Genomic DNA, 11,357 nt, shown 5'->3' on the forward strand with positions numbered 1-11,357 from the left:
GGGCATTGTCATGCGTTAAGGGTATTCATATGTATCATGTAAAGTCGGTCTGCCTCATGTAGCGGAATAACATCATGCCTTTAGCTGGCCTTGTTCCCTGATCTAAGCATTAGGTTTACTCTTGTATCTCCAGGTTTGATGCCATCCGTTTGAACGCCCGAATTGTTCCCATCTCCTCACACCGTCCGTAGATTCGTCCAGCCTTTAAGCCCAAACATCCTGGCCCACACCCTCGATCCAGTTACCAAGCTTGTCAACACTGGAATCCCACTCTTGCAGCCGTTGCCTCATGCTCTTGATCTGCTGCATGTCCAACACCTTGGGCTGCACCCAGTTGATGTGGGCCACCTCGTCAACCTGGTCGATCGTGCCCCGCAGCAGATCCAAGCTCAGCGCCTTCATGATCAGGTGCTCGATCTCGTCGGGGTGTACCTTGGTCTCGTTCGCGATGGTGGAGAAAGACATGGCGCGGTCATGGGGCGGGCGGCGAAACACGGCCTCGGTCAGCGCCGCCAGATAGATCTTCTCGCGCAGCTGGCGCGTGTGCTGCGCCAGCAGCGGGTCCGAGCTGATGTGGCTGGCCAGTAGGTCGTATGCGGCGAGGTCGCCGCGGTTGAAGGCAAAGAGGAGCTGGTGCAGCCACTTGTGCCGGTCGTCGATGGTGAGGGCGTCGAGGATGGGGTGCAGCAGAAGCTCGCCAAAGTTGTAAATGCTCGAGCTGACGAGGGCCGCGATGGCCAGGTTGTAGGCGCGCTGGCGCTGCTCCTCGAGTGAAAGTGACTTGACGTCGATGCAGGCGAGGTACAGCAGCGCGTTCTTGTAGTAGGAGCCCCAGTCGGACTTGGCTTGGAAATATTTGGCGTTGGTGTCGTAGAAGGCGGCGTGCACGACCGACTCCACCGAGTCGAAGTTGTCGAGGATTCGCTCGGCCGTGTCCAGGTCCTTGCGCGCGCCGTCAAGGTCGGAGAGGTCGAGCTTCACGCGGGCAACGGCGATCGTGGCGAATACATAGGCGTCTTGAGAGTCTTCGTGGTCGACCTTCTTGACGACGGCTTCCAAAAAGGAGAGGCGCTCTTGGTTGTCTAGGGTTTGCGCACCCAGGCATGGTTAGTGCTAGCTGCCAGATGCATGTTGGGAAGCAGAGGAAATGAAGACCGTCTGCGCACCTCTACATTGTGTGGCGGCCTTGAGAGCAAGATCAACGAGCTTGAGCTGGTTGATCTTGTCGGCGAACTTGAGAATGAAGACCTTGTAGAACTGTAGCCTCTGCGGGGCACTGCCGGGGTGGTTGAAGAACTCAAGCAGCAGGTTGGTGAGCTGATGCCACAGCTTGCGCTCCCATAGTGTCTCGAACTCAAGGACGAGGGGTTGGAGTTCTTCGGGCGCCTGGTCGCGCTGCTCGGCGAGGAAGTCGGAGATGGTGTCGACGTTCATGGCTGTGCTGTTGTGTCTAGGTGGGTGTGTGTGTCTGAGTCTGCTATCGATCCTTGCTGTCCAGTCCTTGGGGAGGTAGGCAGGTTCTCGAGGATCCGATTTCTTTGGTGGAAACGTCGGTGAGTCTGCTGCGGATGGAAACCAGAGTATCGTGGGACGTTGCTCGTTGTAGAAAATCCCGGCGGGACAATGCAGTGGTACGTCTACAATGGAGGATGAAAGTGTTGTTTGAGGTTGTCTTGGTTGACGTCTTGCAGTGAAGCCTTGACGCGGCGTTAGGCGTGCAGCCAGCTACGGTCGGTCATTGTGGATGCTCTCTCAGCACTGTGGAGGCCCCCACAGTCACTGCCAAGTGGAAGCTGGGTGAAGCTAAGGTACAGGCGGGAGCCCAAAAGGTACATGCCCAACTGGTAGAGGTACGTACTGCCGTTGAGTATAAGTGAGGAAGCTTGGCACACGTGATTCCCGTCAGCTACATTGAAGGGGGGGTGCTGACGGCAGGCGGGCAGCAGGCGGGCAGCGAGAGCCGGCTTCGACGTCCCGGATTCGATATTGAAGACGGCAGCTTGAAGCTCCGGATAGCCTCTGATTCCATCGCCAATTGAACGGGATCCGGCCAGCCCTGCCACCCCACAACTCACAAGATGGCTCCCCTGATGGCCGCGATGCGGTCGACTCCCAGAATCATCGTTTCCAGTGCCTTTGGCTTTCAGCGACGGGCTATCTCCGACGTGACCATCACCCGCACCGGCAAGCCCATTATCCGTAACCAGGGTGGCCGGTAATTGTTGCTATATCTCTGTTTGGGCAGAATGGACGATTGCTAATACGTCGTCTACCTCCACAGCTCCTCCCTCGGTGGACATACTGCGACAGTCTTCGGTGCGACCGGCCAGCTCGGCCGCTACATCGTCAACAGGCTAGGTGCGATCTGACGACTTCGTGGCGTAGGCCTCTACTATAGAGATCACCATGGCTTATATCAAGAACGTTTGCAGCGAGACAAGGATGCACTGTCGTCATTCCCTTCCGCGACGAGTACAACAAGCGCCATCTGAAAGTTACGGGTGATTTGGGCAAGGTGGTCATGATAGTGAGCTTTTCCCCACAACAAGTCATGTCCACACAGTCGAGGCCCACGTACGCGCAAGGATCCAGCTACTAAGCATAACCACCACTCCAGGAGTTCGACTTGCGCAACACCCAATCCATCGAGGAGAGCGTCAGACACTCGGATGTCGTCTACAACCTGATCGGTCGCGACTACCCGACCAAGTGAGTCTGGATTTACTGGGAAAAGTTGTGGTGGAGATGCACGAGTATTGACCTGGGTCCCAGGAACTTCTCGTTCGAGGACGTTCATATCGAGGGTGCTGAGCGCATCGCCGAAGCTGTCGCCAAATACGATGTCGACCGCTTCATCCACGTATCGTCTTACAATGCAGACCCCAACTCGGAGTGCGAGTTCTTCGCCACCAAGGTACGATTACAAGACAGCCTCTTCCTGCGAGTTGCATCGTTATGGGTTTCTAATTGGATCTGTAGGCGCGTGGTGAGCAAGTAGTCAGGAGCATTTTCCCCGAAACCACCATTGTCCGGCCAGCTCCCATGTTTGGCTTCGAGGACAGGTTGCTTCACAAGCTTGCCAGCGTCAAGAATATCCTGACATCCAACGGGATGCAAGAGAAGTACAACCCTGTTCACGTACGTCTTCTCCCCCCCGATATAACCCTTTGCGCGCGGATGGTAGCATCTAACAGCCGTTTTAGGTGATTGATGTTGGCCAGGCTCTTGAGCAGATGCTCTGGGACGACAACACTGCTTCGGAAACTTTTGAGCTCTACGGTCCCAAGACCTACACTACCGCTGAGATCTCCGAGATGGTTGACCGCGAAATCTACAAGAGGCGGCGCCACGTGAATGTGCCCAAGAAGATCCTCAAGCCGATCGCCGGTGTCCTGAACAAGGCCCTTTGGTGGCCCATCATGTCTGCCGATGAGATTGAGCGTGAGTTCCACGACCAGGTCATCGATCCGGAGGCCAAGACCTTCAAGGACCTCGGCATCGAGCCTGCAGATATCGCCAACTTCACCTACCATTACTTGGTAAGTTGCCCACATCACAATTCGAGTGCAAAAGAATGATGACTGATTCCCATGCAGCAAAGTTATCGCAGCAATGCCTACTACGACCTTCCGCCAGCGACCGAAAAGGAGAGGAGGGAGGACAGGGAGTACATTCACATGCTGTGAGTATCTTTGGGGTTGCACAGGGATGCATGTAGATTGTAGAAATCCACCGTAGAGCATTTGGTGAGTCGACGGAACACAGAACGTCCAGACTGGATGCTGTGGTGAGAATTAGAGCAATCAAAAGATTTGCGCAAGCGTCTGAACGATCTGGGGTGAGATTGAAGCCTTCAACTCGACGGGGTTGTGTTTACTGGCATGATGCGACCAAAAAGGGGAACGGATAAGGGAAATGGCATCAATGCATCCACAAATTTTTTCCGATGCTGCACACTCCCGTTAAACTTTGACTGTTAGTGCCAAGAGCACACCATTCCCCAACACTTACAACCGAACAGTCACTCACTGCCCACTTATACAACCGATTATAATCGATTCGCTCCCACTTGTACCCGAACCATATCGAATCGAGCCATACTGTGATTAGCTTGGGGTCCAAAATGGCGTGCATCATCGACAAATTCTCTGATGATGAGAGTGACCTGTGAGTAATGCCTCACTACCAGTAACTTGTTTTAATGAAATCGTGATCCACAGGGTACTGACTATCTGAAGCGAACTCTCTACCTCAACCCTCGATGCCCTCAAATCTTTTTACGCCGAGCGCGATGCCCGTGCCGAGCAGTTTGCTAAGCTCCAGGCCGAGGCTGAGGAGAGGCATGCTTTGAACGTCAAGCTGTCTATGGATGCTTTCACCGAGGATTGGAATGAGAGCCAGTTCTGGGTGAGTGATACCATTTTCGTCAATTTTTTTATATATGGCTTATAAGGAGACCTTCAACCCCCACGATGACGAACCAACTGACATGAAAAATCAACAGTACTCCGATGAAACAGCTACCTTTCTCGCCAAACAACTCCTCGCCGGCGCCACTCCAACCACCTCCATCGCCGTCGTCTCTGCCCCCTCCGTCTTCGTTCAGCTCAAGAACCTTTTGAACAGCGACGCCTACAAAGACAAGCCCAAGCCCAAACTCACCTTGCTCGAGCACGACAACCGCTTCGCCGTTTTCGCTGACGAATTCATCTTTTACGATTTCGCCCAGCCGCTCAAGCTTCCGAGCCACCTCAAGGGCGCCTTTGACCGCGTCATTGTTGATCCTCCCTTTTTGAGCGAGGATTGCCAAATCAAAGCTGCCTTGACGGTAAGGTGGATGCTCAAATCTCCCCAAGGTAACGAGGAGGAGGAGGAGGAGGAGGAGGGGAGGGAGAAGGGTGAAAAGCCCAAGATCATTGCTTGCACGGGCGAGCGCATGGAGACGCTGGTTACGGAGAAGCTGTATAAGAGCTACGGCCTGAGGACTACTACGTTTGAGCCTAAGCATGCGAGGGGGTTGAGCAATGAGTTTTATTGCTATGCTAATTTTGAGGTGAAGCCGGAGGAGGGGGCCGGGGCTGAGACGCCAGAGGGGAAGGGTTGGACGTTGAGGGAGTTGGGGTGGAAGGAAAAGGAGGGTGCTGCTACTGCTGCTGCTGCTTGAGGCTGTGGGCTAGGCTAGGCTAATCATTGGGGGGGGGAAGGAGGTTGAAATTGGGGATAGGAAGGAATTTTTGGTCCATTAATTGGGACTGCGCTACTACCGTACAGGGGAATAAGTATACTCATGAATAGAAAGTTTTTGTTGTAAGCGTGAAAAGGGTGGGAAAAGCAAAGTGACAACATATTATTACATCTGGATAACTCGCGACCTTTGCCATAATGACTCGAGCTTTTATGACGCTATGAGACTTTGAAGACCACGAGACCCCGTACTCATCAATCATGGACGTGTTCGAGCTGAATGATTGGCACTCATCATGAATAAGACTCTAGTTGCAGACTTCAAATCCCAAGAGGAAATTCGATTCATATCCAGAGAACGCCATGCAACTACCATCTCCATTTTCCCCCGGCCCTATATTTAGTCGTACAGCATCATACATTAACAGTAAAGATCCTTTCTATATCCATTATTCATGACACGCATGCCTCGTATGTACCATTTCATACTTCTATGCTCTTCTGCTCATGCACGTAATGTACGCCATATTCGGGAACCCGTCTTTTAAGGTCCCAATCGCTGGCCACCAGAGACCCCAGAAAACGGAATGCCAGCCTCGGCTGACGAGGCAGAGGAAGGGAGGACACCGAATCTGCCAAAAGTCTTTTGATCCACGCTGACGTAGTGAGGCAGTCTACCCAAGAGGTTGAGCTTTCCTTCGATGAACCGCAACGCCCACTCAGGAGGGGCGAGGAACTTGAGGTATCCTAGGCCGACTGTTTATCATCCATGTTAGCAGATATAGCTTTTTTTTCCCCTCGACATGAACGTAGGTAGGGGAGCAGTTGGGATTGAAACACTTACACCCGTAACCGACAAGCAGACCGGCCAAGTGCCCGAGGAAGCTCGAGCTCGGCAGCAACGCAGCAGTAACCACCACCAACAACAGAGGAGTGATCCACGTAGGAATGTTGTAGGTGCTGATGGTGAAGTAGGGATTGGTCTTGTAGGTGCGAATAGCTTCCATGCCCAGCAGCAGGAACACCCACATGCTGGCTCCCATGACTGGCGTGTTGGCGTGAAGGATGAACCTTTCGATGAAGACGTAGATGAGGCCCGGTATCGTTGCGAATGCTAGAGGAGAACAAACGTGTGAGTTGTGGCCCTGGGTAATTTCAAGGAGATGAGAGGGGAGTTGTCTTACGGCCAAAGAAGAGCGCCACAGAGGTCAGAGTACCATGTTCATGCTCGAACCGCTCGAGAAGAGGTGTAAAGGCGACAATGTTGAGTATTGTGTGGAAGATGTTCAGGTGGATGAAGGGGAATGTGTTGATGCGATATACTGTTGCCAAGAGTGTTAGCAGGTGCAGGTCTCATGTCACAGGCCAGCGTTGAGGCATGGTCCATTTCAGAATGTGAAGCCTCCTGCCATCCCGCAGGACTGCTGTTCGGTATCTGGGGTATCCGCTACCAGCGCGTGCTTTGCATCCAATTGAGGATTCCCTCTTATCCCATTCCCTTCAGCGAGGTCCTCCACTTTGGCCACTCCCTGGCATGACCATACCGAAGAAGAACAAAAACTGAATAGAACCTACATGTCGCAATACCAATCTCGTCCGGTATCAACGCGCCCCACGTCTTGACGTCCCAGTTCCATGACTTGCCAACCAACGTCAGAACCCATGTCAGGACAATGATTAGCACCGTGGCTCTTGTGAAAAGTGGCAGCTTAAGGAGATATGCACGCGTGCGCTGGGTATTGAACGTCACGGCAGCCCCGGAGGCGGGCAGTGTTTGGGCTGCCATTATGCAAATTCGTGTGTGTGTGTGTGTGTGTGTGTGTGTGAGGTCGTGATTCGGGTGGTAGATTGGTCCGCGGTCGGTCTACGTTCAGGAAGAACCCAGATAAGATGCGCCGTCGATGGAGGAGAGGGTATCTCCACGTCCAAGATTAGACTTGCGAGCGCCCGTTGTATGCGAAATCGATCGTCTCTGAATGGCATACAGCGTCTCGAGGACTCGGGCCGTTGATGGAGAATGGACAATTGGCGTTGTTGTCCTGTCGAACGAGGAAGGCGGAGGGGGGGGTCGTGGGCGTAGCAGGTATGTATGACCGCCTTGTCGCAAGCACCGACGTTTAGTGCTTCCTTATCGTTCTTATTGTGCTGCAAGGTACACAACCTAGGTAGATGATGATCCAACGTTTTCAGAGGAAAGAAAGAGAAAAAAAAAAAAAAAATCGGCCCCTCGTCGAATGTCGGTCAGGAGTAAGGTCCGACCCCAAGCTTGTGTAGTCTCGTTGGATAAGGCTAACAGGCGGGCTCTCGGGGTTCCGTCGCGGCCGTGGGGAGCGTTGGTCAGCCCTGGCCCCCTCCGTGTCGGATAAGTCGCTGGTCGGAAGTGGAGTGGAGGGGTCCAACCGGGCAGTTCTTCACCGTCCATGATGTTATGCAGTGATCCAGTCCAAACTATTGCCTTGTAATGTATTGATTGAACTTGAGACATCAATGACCTGCCCGGCTAACAGTGTTGACTTCTTGTACACAGACTGGAAGCAATACTGGGTGTATCTGAAGCACCGTACTTCGGCAGAGCTTCTTCAACCCGAACCACCCGTACGGGAGGGACATGGAGAGGGTAAGCATATCACAAGTACATAGGTAGGTACCTCTCTCTACATACATTGAACAATGTAGTGAGTCGAGGCGAAGTGTCATATAGCATTCCCCTCTCTTCCGTCGTGCCTTCTGGTTTTGAAGCACGTTATCACCGCGCAAACTGCAGTGTTTTTTTTTTTTTTTTTTTTTTTTTTTTTTTTTTTTTTTTTTTTTTTTGCAGGTTGGTGTCTCTACGTGTGGAAGGTGCACCACATTGCATCCCCGCTTCACATCGACGGACTTTTTGGGTCTTTATCTTTGGAAAACCAACGGGCTTTTTTTTATATGTCCAGGGTCTAGCTAGCAATCAAGGCCCAAAAAAGAAATTGAAAACGGGATCTATTTCACACATATCAGTAAAACTACGTGTTGAAGCTAACAGAAGGGGAAAAAATGGTTCAAAAAACCAAAAATTATCGACAACAGTAGGGTTCGAACCTACGCGGGCGAACCCAACAGATAGCTGAATAAAGGCGGTATTCAAGTCTGTCGCCTTAACCACTCGGCCATGTTGTCATGGTTATAATTACTTGCAGCTGCAATTATAACGCTAGAAACAGTCAGGCACCGGAATGCGCGTTTCAGTATGAACGGCCTCTGTTGGATAGAACTTGTACAACAGCCACATTTAAACCGGTTGACTTCATTTATCAGGTTATCATTCTTGTGCAGCATATCATTCTTCCCTGGTCGCATGTTCTATGCTTTTACGGGTATTCCATGCCCATCTTCCGCGGCCTTGAGGTTTGCGCCTGACTCTGCTCTCCAACTATGGTCGTAGAACCGACTGCGGGTGATCGTGTGGGTGAACAGCTCCTGCTTCAACCAATCAGTCTCTCCCCAGTTGTGTCATGTCGATAGACAGGTTGACGTGGAAAGGATTCGCATGGCCCTCTCAAAGATTACGTCCGCCGAAGCCTTTGGACCGATGGACTGCTCTGCTCGATGCCCGCTATCGAGAGACGACCTCCCATCTTCGGATCTTGCTGCGATCACGCAAAATGTAACCTCCGACTTCTCTGAGCCTCCGTGATCCTTCCCCTTCAAAACTTGCGTCGCTCGTCCTCATCACTTCCTCTCTGCCCCAGACTCGACTATCCTCCTCTGCTCTTCGGGAGAGAAAAGCGCAGTACCCTGCTGTAGCGCGTTTACGAGCAAGTGGATCGCATCGTTTTTAAAGTCGTCAGCCGTGCGCACCTTGTCCAAATCTTCGGCAAACTCCTTGGTTGCTCGCTGGAGGTAGTAGGAAGTGAACTCGGCGGAGACCTCTTGCTGACTCATTTGCTTGCTGTCAGACATGTTGAAGGGATTTTTTGTAAGGATGATTGGTTGGTTGGTGGTTGTGGAAGTGGAAATGAGAGGACGAAAACTCTGGACGTTTAAAATAGGCCAAGCTCAAGATGTTGTTTCAAAGCTCTGAAGTCTGTTGCGAAAGCGCTTGGTAATTTCGTGCTGATGTTATTAAAGGAGAAAAATTCGGTGGGTATTGCCCGGTGAACCCAAGGTGAAGTTTCACCGTGCAACTGCCCCACTTTTGACTTCAAGCCTCTCGACGACAAGACGGGATTGACAACTCAACACCAGAATCAAACAAGATGACAGGGCAAAGATTTGGAGGTCGGACATCGCAGGAGAAGGGTCAAGAACACAGCAGCCAATTTTCCGCAAGCACAACATGCGGGTCTTCCCCCAGGACAACCCCTTGCCTTCATTCTCCTCCTCCTTTACTCCCCCCCACCTCGGGGGCACCGACCATGGATGACGACGCCTTGAGTCCATAACCAGTCCTCGAATTTGTCCGCTCGGTCAAATGTACGCCGAACGCAAATAAATCCATAGTAAAGAAAAGTGCCGTTTCTCCTGCAACTTCCTAAGTGGGTGGCACTCGTCTCTTTACCTTAATAATCGACAGCGTAGTATTCTCGTATGTTCATCCTCGTTACGAACACCGCTACGTTTCAAACCCCCGGTCTTGGAAATGTGATGATCTTGCAGCTTTTCCCACACAGCTGATTTTATATAAATATGGTCTTGCCTAATGTTTGGTTTCTTCATGTTCTGGGAGCATTCATCTCATTGTTCTTGTTGTGCCTATACCGATAAAGGGGTACCATAGTCAAATCTACCAGCTTCCAACAACCATGAGAATCACCGCCTCTCTTTTGCCAGCCTTCCTCGGAAGTGCGATGGCAGCCTCGATCCCATCAACATCGGGCAGCCACATAGCGTCCTCGTCCTGCACCTTCAGCGGCTCAACTGGCTTCGACCTCCTCTCCAAAGGACACAGCTCCTGCAAAGAGATCGTCATCTCCGACCTCCAAGTACCCGCGGGCAAGACTCTCAACCTAGACAAGCTCAATCCAGGAACGACAGTCACCTTTGCCGGCAAAACCACGTTCCCTTACCTTTCCTCCGGCTGGGAGGGCCCCCTCCTCTCCATCTCCTCCTCCTCCAAGCTGACCATCCGCGGCCTCTCTTCCTCTGTGTTGTACGGCAGCGGCGAAAAGTACTGGGACGGTTTGGGACAAAAGGGACCCATCAAGAAACCCAAGTTCTTCCAGGTGCACAATCTTGAGGATTCCGTGATCGAGGGTGTCACGATCCTCAATGCACCAGTGCAGGTGATGAGTATCAACGGATGCAAGAACTTGACGGTGACAGGATTCACACTTGACAACAAGGCGGGTGATGGAGACTGGAAGGCCGGTAAAGGAGGAAGAAACACGGATGCCTTTGATATTGGGTCATCCAGTAACGTGGTGATTGACGGCGCGAAGGTGTATAACCAGGATGATTGTGTGGCTATTAATTCGGGCACGGTAAGCTTTTTTTTTTTTTTTTTTTTTTTTTTTTTTTTTTTTTTTTTTTTTTTTTTTTTTTTTTTCTTTCTGGGGTACCTTCGGCTAACCAACGTTTTTGCTTCAATCAGGATATCACTTTCCGCAATGGTCTTTGCTCGGGTGGCCATGGTCTGTCTATTGGTTCCGTGGGCGGTAGAAGCGATAACACCGTCAAGAATGTCCTGTTTGAGAACTCAGTGATTGCGAACTCAGAGAACGGTAAGCACCCTTTTTCTCCTTAGCTTCCCCGTCGCTTGGCAACAGGAAGCATAGATTCTAACGCTGCGATTTGCGATACCTCAGGCGCCCGAATCAAGACCAATTACGGAACCACGGGTCTCGTCTCCAACATCACTTACCGCAATGTCAAGCTCCAAAACATCACCAAATACGGCATCATGGTTGACCAGTCCTACGGTTCTTCCTCTAAGAACGCGTCGCCAACTAATGGTGTGCCTATCACCGGGTTTACACTTTCCAACGTGACGGGAAATGTTCTGTCCTCTGGCACTAACATCTTTATCAACTGCGGCGATGGATCTTGTAAGCAATTTGGATGGAACCAAGTTGATATCAAGGGTGGGAAGAAGAGCTCCAAGTGCTTGAGAGTTCCGTCGGGCGCGTGGTGTTAGATAGATAGACGTATGGGTCATGGATATGTCCCGAGACTTTGAGCAACCATATTTAGTTTCTTGT

At 51.6% G+C, this 11,357-nt stretch overlaps 6 protein-coding genes and 1 non-coding gene across 7 annotated transcripts; 3 read left to right on the forward strand and 4 right to left on the reverse strand.

Annotated features, from left to right (window-relative positions):
- Nucleotides 1-23: 23 nt before the first annotated feature.
- On the reverse strand, nt 24-1,780 carry B0T23DRAFT_387821 (uncharacterized protein). Its single transcript, XM_062837706.1, has 2 exons — nt 1,167-1,780; nt 24-1,082 (listed from the first exon to the last, which is right to left on the reverse strand). Exons 1-2 carry the CDS (start codon nt 1,432-1,434, stop codon nt 205-207), a joined length of 1,146 nt encoding a protein of 381 aa, XP_062689077.1. The 5' UTR covers nt 1,435-1,780; the 3' UTR covers nt 24-204.
- A 177-nt stretch (nt 1,781-1,957) lies between these two features.
- B0T23DRAFT_345010 (NADH-ubiquinone oxidoreductase 40 kDa subunit, mitochondrial) lies at nt 1,958-3,945 on the forward strand. Its single transcript, XM_062835950.1, has 8 exons — nt 1,958-2,215; nt 2,282-2,358; nt 2,433-2,527; nt 2,618-2,709; nt 2,773-2,914; nt 2,980-3,138; nt 3,204-3,539; nt 3,597-3,945. The coding sequence occupies exons 1-8, from the start codon at nt 2,079-2,081 to the stop codon at nt 3,684-3,686; spliced, it is 1,128 nt and encodes a 375-aa protein (XP_062689078.1). The 5' UTR covers nt 1,958-2,078; the 3' UTR covers nt 3,687-3,945.
- Nucleotides 3,946-3,951: 6 nt separating this feature from the next.
- On the forward strand, nt 3,952-5,333 carry B0T23DRAFT_345012 (putative N6-adenine methyltransferase-domain-containing protein). Its single transcript, XM_062835951.1, has 3 exons — nt 3,952-4,167; nt 4,239-4,407; nt 4,505-5,333. The coding sequence occupies exons 1-3, from the start codon at nt 4,124-4,126 to the stop codon at nt 5,162-5,164; spliced, it is 873 nt and encodes a 290-aa protein (XP_062689079.1). The 5' UTR covers nt 3,952-4,123; the 3' UTR covers nt 5,165-5,333.
- Nucleotides 5,334-5,338: 5 nt separating this feature from the next.
- B0T23DRAFT_387825 (rhomboid protein 2) lies at nt 5,339-7,005 on the reverse strand. Its single transcript, XM_062837707.1, has 4 exons — nt 6,760-7,005; nt 6,369-6,506; nt 6,029-6,298; nt 5,339-5,940 (listed from the first exon to the last, which is right to left on the reverse strand). The coding sequence occupies exons 1-4, from the start codon at nt 6,968-6,970 to the stop codon at nt 5,729-5,731; spliced, it is 831 nt and encodes a 276-aa protein (XP_062689080.1). The 5' UTR covers nt 6,971-7,005; the 3' UTR covers nt 5,339-5,728.
- Nucleotides 7,006-8,238: 1,233 nt separating this feature from the next.
- Nucleotides 8,239-8,337, reverse strand: B0T23DRAFT_t347. The gene has a single exon. It is a non-coding gene; the product is annotated as a tRNA-Ser (tRNA).
- A 396-nt stretch (nt 8,338-8,733) lies between these two features.
- Nucleotides 8,734-9,227, reverse strand: B0T23DRAFT_227642 (ribosome-assembly protein 3-domain-containing protein). Its single transcript, XM_062833825.1, has one exon. It carries the CDS (start codon nt 9,118-9,120, stop codon nt 8,890-8,892), a length of 231 nt encoding a protein of 76 aa, XP_062689081.1. The 5' UTR covers nt 9,121-9,227; the 3' UTR covers nt 8,734-8,889.
- A 735-nt stretch (nt 9,228-9,962) lies between these two features.
- B0T23DRAFT_324647 (polygalacturonase precursor) lies at nt 9,963-11,293 on the forward strand (the record flags this gene model as incomplete). The annotated part of the gene is made up of 3 exons (XM_062835442.1): nt 9,963-10,640; nt 10,751-10,880; nt 10,926-11,293. The coding sequence occupies 3 exons, from the start codon at nt 9,963-9,965 to the stop codon at nt 11,291-11,293; spliced, it is 1,176 nt and encodes a 391-aa protein (XP_062689082.1).
- Between the last annotated feature and the right edge of the window lie 64 nt (nt 11,294-11,357).

The sequence above is a fragment of the Neurospora hispaniola genome, assembly GCF_033458365.1.
Source record: "Neurospora hispaniola strain FGSC 10403 chromosome Unknown B0T23scaffold_8, whole genome shotgun sequence".
Taxonomy (NCBI): Eukaryota; Fungi; Ascomycota; class Sordariomycetes; order Sordariales; family Sordariaceae; genus Neurospora; species Neurospora hispaniola.

Coding starts and splice junctions, on each gene's coding strand:
- B0T23DRAFT_387821 (XM_062837706.1), bottom strand. CDS start 1,434: ATGAACGTCGACACCATCTCCGACTTCCTCGCCGAGCAGCGCGACCAG. Junction 1,083..1,166: donor GGCCGCCACACAATGTAGAG/GTGCGCAGACGG, acceptor CGCAAACCCTAG/ACAACCAAGAGCGCCTCTCC.
- B0T23DRAFT_345010 (XM_062835950.1), top strand. CDS start 2,079: ATGGCTCCCCTGATGGCCGCGATGCGGTCGACTCCCAGAATCATCGTT. Junction 2,528..2,617: donor TGGGCAAGGTGGTCATGATA/GTGAGCTTTTCC, acceptor CCACCACTCCAG/GAGTTCGACTTGCGCAACAC. Junction 3,540..3,596: donor ACTTCACCTACCATTACTTG/GTAAGTTGCCCA, acceptor ATTCCCATGCAG/CAAAGTTATCGCAGCAATGC.
- B0T23DRAFT_345012 (XM_062835951.1), top strand. CDS start 4,124: ATGGCGTGCATCATCGACAAATTCTCTGATGATGAGAGTGACCT. Junction 4,168..4,238: donor TCTGATGATGAGAGTGACCT/GTGAGTAATGCC, acceptor GACTATCTGAAG/CGAACTCTCTACCTCAACCC. Junction 4,408..4,504: donor GGAATGAGAGCCAGTTCTGG/GTGAGTGATACC, acceptor AAAAATCAACAG/TACTCCGATGAAACAGCTAC.
- B0T23DRAFT_387825 (XM_062837707.1), bottom strand. CDS start 6,970: ATGGCAGCCCAAACACTGCCCGCCTCCGGGGCTGCCGTGACGTTCAAT. Junction 6,299..6,368: donor TGTGGCGCTCTTCTTTGGCC/GTAAGACAACTC, acceptor GTTCTCCTCTAG/CATTCGCAACGATACCGGGC. Junction 5,941..6,028: donor TCTGCTTGTCGGTTACGGGT/GTAAGTGTTTCA, acceptor GATGATAAACAG/TCGGCCTAGGATACCTCAAG.
- B0T23DRAFT_227642 (XM_062833825.1), bottom strand. CDS start 9,120: ATGTCTGACAGCAAGCAAATGAGTCAGCAAGAGGTCTCCGCCGAGTTC.